The following is a 14954-nucleotide window of genomic DNA, read 5'->3' on the forward strand; positions in this document are numbered from 1 at the left end:
CATAATTGTTGCCATTGTTTTCCTATAGGAAAACAATGGCAATACAGTCATTTGATTTACATCTACATTATTTTTGTTTTACCACACACACACTATTTGGACTAGAGGAGTTGGACCAATACAACACAGGATGTCCCGCCTCTGGAAGCAGCGAGTGTGGCCGTAAACTTGATCACATCACCTGGAGCGACAGACAACGCTGCGATTGGCTACTTGGTCGTCATGCAAGCGACCAGTGGTTGTTGAACAACCAGCTGGCCAATCACAGCACGGCAGCGTCCTTCCAGGCTATGGGATCTAAGCATAGTTTCTAGGTTGTTGTTTTACTTCCAGGCTTTGACAGCTGACTGTCACTGTGCGCTGAGGTCAAGGGGAAAGAAGCATGGCTGCCTTATTCAGAGGCTCTCGGAATTTATTGCTAAGGTGGAACAAACATGTCGACCTTGCCCGCGGTAAAGTATTTACTTATCGGTGTCCGCGGTTGTTTTGCGTTCTCGGAAATGAAATGCCAAAGAAACGGCTTCTCTCACCACTGCTCTAGCGTGCATGCTAGCTGGTTAGCCTCCTGCAGAGTTAACACACACACAAACGGACACACACACGGACACAGAGACAGACAACCACACACTTTCCTCAGTTTGATTTCTGCTGCATAAGACTGTGTATTAAGCTTTGCACAGTGTGCTCAATGTATGCTAAATGGACGCAAATGATGTCCATTTAAAACCAAGCCTATTAGCCTTATAGCTGCAGTGCAGAGTACCTAGACAATCTGAATTCTGGACTACTTGGAGCATGTGCACCACTGCACCCACCCACCAACTACCAAGAACCTGCTTTACTACTTTTCATTCATGAACTATCAATATGATTATGCTTTGCCCCCTTTAGAACTGTCTGTGACGTTACTTGTTGTCCCAACTGGATAGCTGCACTAACATGTTGCCACCATTCATGCCTTTCTGCATATATTCCACAAGTGAATTTTACTTGTTCCTCATAATTGCAAGTAACTTTGACATTTGAGTGCTTCCACTGTGAGATGGGTAACAGAAATGTGAGTCCAAGCTACTAATGATTGTATGTCTGTGATGCTTATGCAATGATATCAGGAACGCACAGATCAATATATAAGCACCTCAAACCCATCAGCTTTAGCAAAATATTATTATTAAGATCTATTAAACGATCCAAATTATTGCCTCATAGGCAATAATTTGAGAATATCTACAACACCACTAAAACCACCCCCTCACTGACAGTGTTGATGTTTAACAGTAAAGGTCTCTGAACAATAACAACATGTCCAAAGATCATCTGATTGTACAACAGCAGTGTGCACTGTGCACAGTGTGTTCTGTGTGAGGGAGTACATGAGTCAAATGACTGGCATAGGTGTAGAGAAGACGTTATGTTGGAATATGGATTAGAGCAGTGATTCTCAACCTTTTCAGGCCGTGGCCCGTGATCCCCCCAAAATAATCATATTTGAACTGGGGCCCCCTAGCCTCACCCTGACAGGCACTTGGAATTGTAGAAGTATAGGGGACTCTTGGGTAATATTTGGCCATTTGACCGACCATTGTTATTGTATGCTTACTTATATTGATTTACTTTTGAAGCAGCAATGGTCTTATTAGTGTGGTTGCCTGAAAGGTACTTGGGCAACTTTATTCTTCCTTATTTCTTGCTATTTCTTGCTATTTTTGCCAGACCCATGAAATGGGTAGGCCTACATAAGCAAATGTCGGTCCGGGTTTTCTATATAAAGGGTATATATGATGATGACATGATGATGACATGCATACAAAAGGCATGATGTCATAAATGATGATGACAGACAGGGGGTCTGGCACAACCAGGTTGACCTGGTCTAGTTATTTTAGAGGTATTAAAAAGGTTTTAAAAGTCCTTAAATTGTAAAGAAATGTGCAGATACCCTGTATACACTTACATTGTATATTGGTTTGTTAATGTTTACTTTAGTGTGAAAAAATGGAATCATCTGGGGACACCTCCAAAATCATTTGGGGATCCTCCTGGGAGTCTCGAGCCACAGGTTGAGAACCACTGGACTAGAGCCCAGTAATGAGCCTTATAGTTAACAGCAGTTCTTAAGCCAATAGAGAGATAACACACACATTCGGGGTACTGACATCCAAATTAGAAACGCTAGAAGGCAAACATGTCAAGTGTCAAGTTTTCTTCATTGTCCAATGTCCAGGCGTAAGAAAGCTATGTTGTTGCTGTGTGGAATATGATCAAATGGTCTGGTTCCTGGCAGAGCCATCTGTGTACTAGCACAGACTGGACTACAGCGCTGGCAATTTGTTTCGGTAGTTTAACTCCAAATTAGTAATTTATTAGTCATTTATGGCAAGTAACCCTGGTGACTTGGGCATACCCAACCTATTAACTAGGTTGTCATAATCTCTGGATGTTACAATGTGGCCTAAATCTCTGCCTTACTCCTTCTGTTTTCTCCTTTCAACTCTTCTTTCTTTTCTAGTGTCGAGTCGGTCAATGGCCTCGAAGACGCCAGTGGGGTTTATTGGGTTAGGAAACATGGGCACTCCCATGGCAAGAAACCTCCTGAAAAATGGATACCCTGTTATTGCCACTGACGTCTTCCCTGAGTCCTGCAAGGAACTGCAAGATTTAGGTGCTCAGGTAGGATACTGGATTAAGAATTATTTAATTTCTACAAACCGTATGACGGGGTGTCAAATCAAGCGCTCTCTGTGGTCAACAGATGCCTCTTCTTTGTGTACAATTGTAAATATCTTCAATGGCAGTGCTGTAGGAGCTCAGTCAGCTCACACATGGGTCCAGTGGTCAAATAATAAAGCACTTGCAATGGGAAGTAACACAAAAGTGTATATAAAAATCAGACCTAGTGTGAAGTGAGCGGTGACTTAGTTTCATCAAGTTTCATCAATATTTATGACTTAGTTTCATCAAGTGTCCCGCTAGCCAATGACAACACGTCCTTCGAAGCTTGACCAATGGGACCATGGCGTACATCAAACTTTGAGCCCTGGACATCTTTGAACCACAGTTATTGACCAGATAGTCTCGCGTGGCCAGACTGTTGCCTCCCGCGATTTGGTCAAATGCTCCCGGCATACAGTCTGGCAAACCGGAGAAGAAACGGCAAGTGCGAGATGAAGCGGAAGTGAAGCCCCCACGTCACTTCCGTTTCAGTCTCACATCACACATATTTATCATTATATAAATAAAAATCATATAAGCATGTTTAGCTTGCTGCTTAGCAGAAATGACATTTTAAAATATATATTTTTGAACGTTAATGCCTGTTTTTGATACTCGCCGTTTGGGAGCTGCTGTTCCAGACTCTATATAGCATTCAGAGATTGTGGAATAGTTGTCTGGCTAGTGGCTACGCGAGACTATTGACCAGACAACAAACTTTGAGCCATTAATGCCAGGATGTAGTCCATATCTGGTTATTTTCTTTCATGTTGGCCAGATGTAGGCCACGCTTCTGAGCCCGGACAGAGTCCAGACGTTTTTTACAACTAGTGTGAAGTGAGGGGTGCTATTTAGTTAATTTCATCAAGTGTCCCACCATCCAATCACAGCGTGTCTTGCAAAGCTTATCCAATGGGACCCTTGGCGTAAAACAAACTTTGTGGTGAACATTTTTGAACACGTTTTTCCCTCACAAGAAACTCTGAGCTGTTTGGGCCAGGATGTAGGCCGGACATTGTAGCCACACCTCAGTTTACTTAAGCCTGGGATTTCCTTTTTCTTTTAAGATTTGAACCTTTATTGATAGGATAGTAGACTCACAGGGAAAGGGGAGAAATGGGGAGTGACACGCAGCAAAGGTCATCAGGATCGGGATTCAAAACCTGCAGCATGCTGTCAAGGCATCATATATAGCTCCTGTTCCAGGGGCACCGCTCAAAAAAAAGGTTGAATCGTGTGGATCTCAGGATCCACATGGGAACAGAGTTGTTCCAATGAGGATCTTGGGCACGGTGTAAAATGCATGTAAAAAAAATAATAAGAAGTTTTGCACTGATCGGTCCAGCAGCGGTTTGCAAGATTAGCTCTGGACACTACGACAGACAAACACGCATACAGACCCTCTCATAGACGGATAGCCTGTCTTATAGAGCCACACCGTACTACAATCCTTGCATATTTTAAATGTTTCATCACAAGCGTGATAAGTGCAGAATTGTACACAACCCAATTGAGATCCTTTCAAATACAGGGTACAGGGCAGTCATGAATAGGGCATGTGATCAAGGTGACGATGGAGGTGTGTGTGGGACTCATCAGTAGGGGTCATTGAAGGGGTAGTGTGGATGTCCAGCATCCCTGGGTACCTGCTTTCCTTCCACTTGGATCATTGGTACAATGTAGCGCCAGCCGTTATTCAACTCTGTTACACTTTTCATCTCCTCGGCTTCGAGAGTGAAGTCGAACACCTGTATGTTCTCTTTGATGCGGGACTCGGTTACACTTTTCGGGATTGTCACTGCCCCTCGCTGTGTCAGCCACCTCAGAATAATCTGAGCGGGGGACTTGCCGTATTTGTTTGCCAGGCTGGCTACGACTGGCTCATCAAGCAGGACAGGCTCATCTGGATGTTTCCACGCTCTATCAGGAGAGCCCAGGGGGCTGTATGCCGTCATTACCAAGCCCCTGTCCTGGCAATGAGCCTGCAGCTTTACCTGGGCCAAGTATGGATGGCCCTCTACCTGAAGGACAGTGGGTTTGATGCTGGCAGCGGAGAGAACATCATCTATCTGCCGACTGTTGAAGTTTGACAGGCCAATGGCTCGGACAAGACCCTTCCCCACCAGTTTCTCCATGGCAGCCCAGGTCTCCTTGTAGTCGATTTCATCATAAAGCATCGTGCCGTCTTCCTTTCTGGGGAAAGGAACCTCTCCACGTTGGAAGGCATAGGGCCAGTGGATGAGGTACAGGTCCAGATACTCCAGCTTCAGGTCCTTCAGGGTTTTCACAAGTGATGGCTCCACGTCTTCCGGATGATGATGTGTGTTCCACAGCTTGGATGTGATGAACACATCCTCTCGCCTGAGTGCCTTGTCAGGGCCTAGAATCTCCTGTAGCGCTTCTCCAATCTCAACCTCATTGCCGTAGATGGCAGCACAATCGATGTGACGATATCCAGCTTGCAACGCCCAGGTAACAGCTTGCTTCACCTTTCCTGGCTCACTTTTCCATGTTCCAAGTCCAATGAGGGGCATTTTCTGCCCTGTGTTGAGAACTGCAAAGTCATTCATGGCTCTTAGTACCACAGTTTAAAATTAAAAGATTTAACAGTAAAGGTCTCTGAACAATAAGTTCCTGATCTTTCAGCAGACCACTGTTCTATATAACAGGCTGTTGTTCTACCTCTGTTTATGCTGCTATGGAAACAGAAACCTTTCAACCTATAAAGTTGAAGTTGTGTGCCCCGGTTATGCCCAAATATGGGTCAGGGTCATGCCTGACATCACAGCACTGTCTCTCTGCATTCTCTGTATGTGATAACTTTGCTTATTGTAAGTCCTAAATTGAGATTGACAGCAGTACTTTGTGCGTACTTCACCCTCACAATAACCCAGCCGACGTTGATAAGAGCCAGCCTGTGTCCAAATTCGAACAAATTAACAAGTGCATGAGTTGGTTGATTTGCTGATGTCGTATTATTGATGTCATAGATTACTGACGACGTAGACTGCCTTACATCATAGTACTGCCGCGTCATAGACTGCCCTCCAAGTTCTATGACGATGGGTACTGACAATCTACAAGCACACAACAGATTGTGAAGTGATACCAAGCTCATGATTATTTGTATAGTACCTTTCATGACATGAAATGCAGCTCAAATCGCTTTACAGAGCAGAAATGAAGCACAAGTGCTTAACCGAAAAAGTACACAAGATCACGATAAAGCAAAAAATAAGTAAAAACACAAAACATAAAAAAAACATTTAAAACATCAGTAAGGACTATCTTAAAAACAGAACAGTGCGGACATGAATAACAGCACAGGGATTTAAAGTTTCAGCCAAAAGCAAGAGTGAAGAAATAGGTTTAAGTAGCTGTGCAATTAAGTGTACAGTGAGCCTCCACTTAACAACAGCAGTCCTGCTTTGCCATGTTGGGCTTTTTAATATCACTACCCCATATTATGGGGGAAATCTTTTGGCGACCCCTTTATTTTTTTTTACAGTTTCTTGATGGAAAAAAATGCACAACCCCAATGACACCTTCTCGCAACCCCACTTTGGGTTGCGACTCATAGTTTGAGAAACGCCGGACTATACTGTATGTGACAACTTTGTTTTTTTACAACATGGGTTCATATTTTAGATAGTCTTTAGAGAAAAGAAAAGATGAGTGTTAAAATGTTTGTATTTACTTCTTTCTATCGTTTTAGTGTCTTTAATGATTTTGATTTGCATGCATGCCCCCAGGCATGCATGCAAGTGGCTAAAAATGTATTTTTAGACACAATAAGCCCATTCCCAAGATGCAACGCAATCGTTCATGGGCAGATGTGACTTATGGGGGCTGGTGTAAATAGTAACAAAGAAATTGCCGGCTTATTGTGTCTAAAAAGACATATTTTGCCACTTGTACGCATGTCCCCACCCACTGAAATCAAAATACTAAAATCGCTAAAACAATAGAAAGAAGTAAATGAAAACATTTTAACACTCATCCTTTCTTTTCTCTAATTGCAACCTAAAATATGAACCCTTGTTGTAAAAAAACAAAGTTGTCCTTTAACAACTTGGGAGCCAAACTCGTTCAGTGACGAGTTAAGGCCACTAGGTGTCCCCCTGCCAAAAGGAGTTATCTCATTGACAGACGAGGCAACGAAGAGTTAACTGTACGTGCCTGCAGCTGCCCTCTGAATGACCCGAGTCCATTACGTCACCCTGCAGCTGCAGGCAGGGAGACGGGGAGAAAATGCGGAGGCAGTTTACATTGCTTTACATTCTACTTTGAAACATAAGAAGGGCTTTATCTATGAATGAGATGAAAACAACGCCAGGGAAGCAGAGATCTGATTGTTTTCACGGCGACACTTTACCGCGATGGTCTGCCCCGGTTTGGATTTTAGTTTCGCGAGCGTTTGTAAACAAATGGATTATCCTCCTCAATCGTCAGTGGACACTCACGTGCACAAGCACGAAGCTTCCGAGGCTCTTCAAAATTAAAGCGTAAGTGAACGACGGCAGCAGCAACAGCTAGAAATGTTATAAACCTTGGCTTCCCATGTGTTAAGAACAACCACTCTAGGGCCAAGATTTGTTCCACATAGCTTAGGTGCGTCAGTACTGTATGTATGTGTAGTTTGTACAGTATCGTTCATTTAGTTTAGTCCATCTGTACTTACATATATATATATTTTTTCTTACATTTTGTAATGATGCCCAGGTTGTAGACTCCCCTGCAGAGGTAGCAGAGAAGGCAGACCGCATCATCACCATGCTTCCGTCCAGTCCCAACGTCATCGAGGCGTACACAGGCCCCAATGGCATCCTCAAGTAAGCCTGTCTCTCTGTCGTGAGCTGTGTCTCTGTTCTTACTCTCCTCCCCCAGGCTCGTTTCTTCTCTTCCCTTTTCCTGTTCTAGACAATGAAATGCAAGTTGAAAACGCAGCAACGGTAACAACTGAGCTTGGCTAAGTCTTCCAGAGTGAATTTAAGAAGTACTTAACTCCAACTTACTTTGCTAAGTTAGTTGATAGTTTAGTTTATATTGTGTAGTTTTATATTTGTCGCATGTTGCTATGTGATGTTTAGCCCTGTTATAACTAGATGGCACTGGTATATTATTTCAAGAAATACTGTTTATATAATGAGCAGTTCACCACCACCAGAAATCCCCTGTTGTTTGAAAGTAGTTAAATGAAGAGACCTGTTGCACACAGCAAATTACAGAGACATAGCATTATAGAACAGCAGGGGAGAACGAGATGTGTGGATTCTGCCCGCAATAGTATTATAATTGCAGTTGGGCACCTCATTTCCCTTTTGTGTTGTTCATTTTCTTTTACACAAGACAGCACATAGTGTCATGCCATGTACTTATGTGCAATTGTATGTATAATAGGTTCATATTATAGCTATTGATATAGAAAGAGGATGTCATAGAGATAAAAAATCACACCCAGTGTGAAGTGAGCGCTGCCCTTTATGAGTTCATTTCATTAAGTGTCCCGCGAAGCCTGGCCAATGAGCCAAGTGTGGGACGTACATACATACATACGTACATACAGACAAAGCCAGATGTAGGAGCAGTTAGCAGCGCTCAAAAAAATATTTTGCAGTCTCAGTCACCAACAGCGTTAAAGCATGTTAATTTTCAGAGTTATTTTATTGTTGGGCAGAGAACAATCCACCTTGTTACAGCAAAACTTCATTTGCGAGCATGTACTTCTGTGGAACCAATGGGTTAGTCTGGCATCAATAATTGGACAGCTCCAGTTAAGACACTTTCACCTGCAGATTTTTGTTTTGTCTGTGGAAATTGGCATGTGTCACCTGGATGCAACATTAGTTAGTTTGGCACTAAAACATCACTACACACACACACACACACACACACACACACACACACACACACACACACACACACGTATAATTAATACACTTATAATAATATTTGTTATAATACGTTGTTAGTTTATTATAGGTTTTTGGTCGCAGTTGCTATCAAAACCTCCGGCGGCTGTCAGTCTGTCAGTCTGTCACACGTCACACTTTTGCCCTGCTCATATCTCTGCAATCGTTGCCCCGATCCATGCCAAATTTTGCACACACACTCCTTGCCTGCCAAACCACAACCTCCACCCAGCCCCTCTTCTAGCGCCACCATGAGGCCGATTCTTGCAAAACACATATTTGGACACTGCTCCTACAAGTTTTGCCCTAAAATCACGCAAATTGGTACACAATATGTCTACACTCATGTCATCAACATTGATCTCTCCCATATAGCTCCACCATCAGGCCGATTTTTTCAAACACTTTTTTGGACACTGTTCCTTCACATTTTGCTCTAAATCACGCTGCAACCTGACGGTCGCTTATCTCCCGATTAGGGAGTCTTACTGGTAATAATATTTGTTATAATACGTTGTTTGTTTATTATAGGTTTTTGCTTTAATTAACCAATTATTTTGTATTTTTATTCATATTCAGCGTTTGGTGTATTTCTGTCCTCAGGAAGGTGAAGAAGGGAACGCTTCTCATCGACTCCTCCACCATCGATCCCGCTGTCTCCAGGGAGATGGCTGTCGCCGCAGAGAAGATGGGGGCCGTGTTCATGGATGCTCCAGTGTCAGGAGGTAAGCTCTCGGCCAAACAATGGGCTGGTGGATCCTTTCAGTGGTGGAAAAAGGACTCAAATGTTTTATGTAAAAGTATCAATACTGCAATGTAGAAATACTCTGTCCTGAATTCAAAATGTAGTAAAAGTACAAAGGTGTAAAAAAAAAAAGTACTTAAAGTACCAACATTTTAAAGTACTCATTATGCACAATGTCCCATTTCACAAGTTTTTGAATGTATAAAAAATCTACAGGCTCACAATGTGTCACATCGCATTGTGAGCTAATAATAATCAAAATCTACAGATTTTCAAATAATTATAGTGGATACTTATACAGTAATATTTGCCTCTGGAATGTAGTGGAGAAGTAAAAGTACTGACATTTTTAAATACTCCGGAAAAGTAAAAGTGCCTCTAAATTGTACTTAACTACAGTACTTGAGTAGATGTACTGTGTTGTTGTTACTATACACCACCGTGGTGGATTGGGTTGGGATCCTTGAGGACTTTAACGATTCCGGTTCATTAATGATTCCCTCTTAACGGTCCGATTCCTTAAGGCTAGGGCTCCACCAAAATGACGGCGTCGTGCCGGCGTCGGACGGCGTCAAAAAATGAACCGGGGCGAATTTGAGCGTCCAACGCGGACGTTGACGTCAGTGGAGCACCCTTCATTGATTAAAACGGGAGCGTTCCCAGCGTTGACGTTGACGCGACGCCCGGTGGAGCCGGGGGGTAACAGTTCCCTTTAACAATTCCTATATTTCGAAAAACTGTTATAACTTTGGCCTTCGTTATAATTTTAACATAATTAACATTAATTAATTAATTCAAAGGACCCTCTGGGTTACTTAAAGGGTTTATGGACCCTTACAGGTCTGTTACTCTTGAGAATGCACATTTGTACACTATGAGAGTTATGGGAATGTTAGTGTGAGAACCACGATATTGCGATTGTAAATGTGACGGAACCGATTCCGGTTCCTCAATCCAGGTCCGGTTCCTACGGTTCTGGATCCCAACCCTACGTAGGCCTGTCACAATTATTTCATAATATTCTTATCACAATTATTTGACATAATCTCACATATTTGACATATATATATTTTCAAACATTTAACAAAATAGTGGAAATAGCAGATCTACAAGCTCACGTGAGCGTGTAGATCGGCTTGTAGATAGGCTGGATTTATTCTTTAAATGTGCTCTTCTTTTTTTGTACAAAAAAACTTAGGGTTAGGTTACCAGTTGACTGGTAGTTAACTATGTTGTTCTGCATTTGCTTGATACACTGGCACATCAACAGCTGTGATGCCAACTACTGTATGTGCCGTATAGCTATATATACACACAACACTGCTCAGTAACTCAATTTTGGCTATAGGTCAGTCGCTGCTCTCTCTGCAGTGCTGTTGTAGTTGTAATAAATCACAGTGAGTGCTAAGTGATATTGCAGATGTAGGCTATGTCTGTGGAGAAAACGCTACAGTTTGGCGACTGTGTTGCCTCTCAGGTTCATTTTCTTCCTAATGAGTTGCACCACTGGGTGGTCATTAAATGTGAGGGATATGAGCAGAAACCAACTAGCGCATCGATAGAGACGTGGCCCTATGACCTCGACCCCATGCTTTCCGGCTGCCCTACACTCCTCTGTCCATCGAAACTCTCGGACAATACCGATTGGCACTCGGACGTGGGTTGTAATTAGCCAGCAGGACCAGTCTAGTAGGTGCCTTCTCTGGGCTTTTTATTGCCATTTTCTGACCGGGGGTCTTTAAGACAAGGTTAAGGTTTTAAGTCCTCATTATGTCGGCCCTGTCTGCGTGTGACGGCCACTTGACAGAGCACAGGATCACCAGTCGCCCTTTAATGGGCTGAGCCGTAGCGGAGAACCTCCGTGTCAGGGCTTTTCATGTTGATGGAGCCGTAATGGCGGGGATCCCGTGTCAGTGCCTTTCATGTTAGATAAAGAGTCATAAAGAGGAGAGAAACTGCCCTCACATGGAGTGGAGGGCAGGGGAGGGGGATAGAGAGAGTGGAGATAAGATGTGTCACAGTAAACCTCTGTGTCTCTCTCTCTCTCTCTCTCTCTCTCTCTCTCTCTCTCTCTCTCTCTCTCTCTCTCTCTCTCTCTCTCTCTCTCTCTCTGCTGTGACCAACCCAAGGGTGCAGCGCTTCATGGACACACAAAACTAAGCTCCATCCAAATAATGACATACAGTATGTGTGGCTGACAAATCTTACCCGTCGCAACTATAGTGTCTGTTGCACAACGTTTAAGTCCTACAGATGAGACACCACTGTTGCCTACCTCTCACACGCTGTGCATAACAGATTTGGCCTACAGACTTGGTGTGTTTACTGGCTGGCGTCTGCAGCACAGACCGTGTGTAGTCTGTGAGATCAGAGACCTGAACTTAGCCTGTTACTCCACTCCCCCGGCTTGTACGCACAGCGCACACACACTGTTTACATACTGTAGACGGTGCGTAGTTAGTGTGTGCAGTCCCGTGTGAAGGTTCTTCCTTCCCTAGCTCTTAGCTAAGCCTCTTTTACTATCCTGAGATGACCAATGATTTACCTGCTACCTCTGGCCTGTATGACTAGCCCCACAGACGCCCACAGAACACACACAGCACATAACCCGCCTCTAAGCATCAACAGGCAGCAGTCATTCTGTCTGTCTCCGTCTTAACCCACCCACAACAGCGCATTTCAGTGCCAAACCCCCAGCACAGGGATGAAAGTGGTCCAGCCCTCGATAAGTTAAGCCGAACTTGTAGGGAGAGGTCAAGGGAGTCGTTTTGGGGGGTTGTACACAGGTCAACTCCATGGGAAATTAACAAACAGTTTATTATAATCTTACTTGCTTTCCATTTTATTTTCCGTCGCCCCACACACGCACGATCTTACTGAGAAGACGGCAGTGGCTCAGGCGGCCACCTGGCCGCCATAAGGTCCTCGGTTTGTGCCCAGCTCCTCCAGGCTTTCTGTCAGAGGAAGTGTCCATGAGCAAGACACTGAACTGCTCCCTGAGTGCTGCCAGGTGGCTGCCCGGCTCCCACTGCTCCTAATATCATTTAGTTAGGACGGGTCAAATGCAGAGAATGAATTTCCTCGTGGGGATCAATAGAAGTATGTAAATAAATAAATAAATGTTCCCACCAGGAGATGGCACTCTACCCAAATAGGGCTCTGTCGTGTGTGTGTGTGTGTGTGTGTGTGTGTGTGTGTGTGTGTGTGTGTGTGTGTGTGTGTGTGTGTGTGTGTGTGTGTGTGTGTGTGTGTGTGTGTGTGTGTGTGTGTGTGTGTGTGTGTGTGTGTGTGTGTGTGTGTGTGTGTGTGTGTGTGTGTGTGTGTGAGAGAACAGTTTATAGGTCACTTCAGTTCAGCCTTCTGACTGACACAGCTTTTGACTTCGTTTGCAAACACATATCCACACACATTAGCTTAATCAATTAAACTTTGTAAAAGCTTAAAGCGCTCTAAAGTCTGAATTATACTTTGTTGCGCGCCACTGTCACACACTGAAATGTAGATCTACAAGCTGACAACGCTTCAAATCTGCCATGATGTTTCACCTTGAAAAGGGAGCTGGTGCAGTGTCAACACATAAACATATAATGACATAGCTTGGCAGAAATTCCATGTTTCTCATTACATTAGAAACGTTACAGTCTACATGGTGTTAGTAGTGTTGGTTCAGTGCAGCAGTGGCTCAGGAGGTAGAGCGGCCGTTGGGGAACCGTAATGTTCCCGTGGTTAGATCCCCAGCTCTTGTTGGCTTCGTGTCAGAAGTGTCCTTGAGCAAGACCCTGAACCCCACTGGCACCTGAGATACCCATTTCCCGTTCTTGTTCGGCTTCCGAGCTTTGCATGATCGGTGCAGCAGATTTAAAACTGGGAAAAACATATTACGCCTTCATAATCATGTGTTTCGGATGGGTTGGATGCAGAGGGCAAATGAACTTGGCTAATATCCCAACAACAACAAAAGGGGACACATTTACTATTAGTAGATACAGGGCATATTAGGTAGTTGGTTAGTACTAAGTAGATACAGTACATGGCATTCACAGCCTGGTCTTTTCGTGGGTGCCATTTTTATTTTGAATTAATGTATTTTTCTCTGATATAAAACGTAATCCTGTCTGATGTGTGGGGCATGTGAGATGGTGTGCTAGCGCTTCTCACAGAAGTGTGTGTGTGTGTGTGTGTGTGTGTGTGTGTGTGTGTGTGTGTGTGTGTATCATGTGCGTCACTAGGGGTTTGGCAGTCTCCCCTGGGGTCTGAATCGTGGCATAATAACCCTGTTAAAAGAGCGACAATCAAAAAAAAAAGCTCTTTCATCCATGAGAGGCTGAATACTGCTCATGGTTTCTCCCCTATACTGACCAGTGTCTTGGCTGTGGTGGCCCTGCATGACCCAGCTGTGTCCTGTGTACACACAAGCCCACATACACACACACACACACACACACACACACACACACACACACACACACACACACACACACAGAGAGAGTTGTAAGCTGTTACTTGGCACTCACAGTGACGTACAGACACAGTTACATTCCCATAGACACTTGTGTTGCGTGCACACACACACACGCACACACACACACACACACACACACACACACACACACACACACATACACACATACATACAAACACACACTAACATTTGTTCTCACACACACTTGCACCACTGTCTGGTGTTGTTAAAAGTGTCCGCATGCAAAGGCGACCCACAACAAAACGGCCTCTTACGTCACAGACTTGGGGTGTTGGCACGGCGATGGCAAAAATAGGAGCTCTGGCTAACGAGCAGCGGGGTCGTTAGCAGTAATTACCCAGAATGCTTGCGTCTGTGTCTGTCAGCCCCGCGGTGGGCCGCCACAGCGCTAACGGACGATGGCTTTAAAAAGGCCTTTTAAAAAGAAAAAAAACCCAAACCTTTCATTGTGTTTCTCCCGAGGCTGGGAAAGTCGGCTATCAGTACGAATGAAAGAGTGCTGCGACAGGGCCGCTCCAAAGCTCGTGGGACCACGGGAGTCTGGGCTAATGTCGTATGCGTGGGGACGGCTTGTAAATGCTCGGCTAAGTAACCGTTGGGCACGCTCTCAAGACGACCCTAATCATATCCACTCCACATCAACTATAGGCCCCAGAACGCCACTGTGTTATTTGCTGACAGCATCAACGTCATCCTCCAGCCTCCAGGGGCCTGTTAACACCAAAGACCTGTGCAAGTCGGTTCATCGCTTAGAGAGTCTCGGGTCCATTCGACTGCAGCCGTTACACTTAGTTCTGTCATTTTGGGGGCATTTTCAAGGTGGCGTATTCCATTCGCATGACCAGAGATAAACTTTGATTGTCCTTTTTATGGGGGGTTCCTATGGGGTGAGCAATATAGAAGTGGGTCTACTCTCTTCTGAGCAATCTAGAAGTGTGTACTGTGTATCCATGCGTGTATGTCAGGCTAATCTCACAAACCACTAAACCAATCAGCATCACATTTCTTGCTGGCAATAGGCCACAGAAGTAAGAACCTGAATATCTTTCACAGATATGTTATACTTTCTGAAATGTTCAACTTTAAATGTTATACTGGAAGT

General features: G+C 44.2%; 2 protein-coding genes across 2 annotated transcripts in view; one reads left to right on the forward strand and one right to left on the reverse strand.

Annotated features, from left to right (window-relative positions):
* Positions 1-334: 334 nt before the first annotated feature.
* Positions 335-14954, forward strand: part of hibadha (3-hydroxyisobutyrate dehydrogenase a) — a 46712-nt gene continuing 32092 nt past the window's right edge. The window contains exons 1-4 of the mRNA XM_080734717.1: positions 335-452; positions 2510-2670; positions 7435-7544; positions 9228-9349. Of these exons, the coding sequence (XP_080590843.1) occupies positions 383-452; positions 2510-2670; positions 7435-7544; positions 9228-9349 (463 nt within the window). The 5' untranslated portion in view covers positions 335-382. The remainder of the gene's footprint in view (positions 453-2509; positions 2671-7434; positions 7545-9227; positions 9350-14954) is intronic.
* Positions 4308-5294, reverse strand: LOC308292692 (aldo-keto reductase family 1 member A1-B; the record flags this gene model as incomplete). The annotated part of the gene is made up of 1 exon (XM_080735101.1): positions 4308-5294. The coding sequence occupies exon 1, from the start codon at positions 5280-5282 to the stop codon at positions 4308-4310; it is 975 nt and encodes a 324-aa protein (XP_080591227.1). The 5' UTR covers positions 5283-5294.

The sequence above is a fragment of the Nannobrachium achirus genome, assembly GCF_963921795.1.
Source record: "Nannobrachium achirus genome assembly, chromosome: 10".
Classification (NCBI taxonomy): Eukaryota; Metazoa; Chordata; class Actinopteri; order Myctophiformes; family Myctophidae; genus Nannobrachium; species Nannobrachium achirus.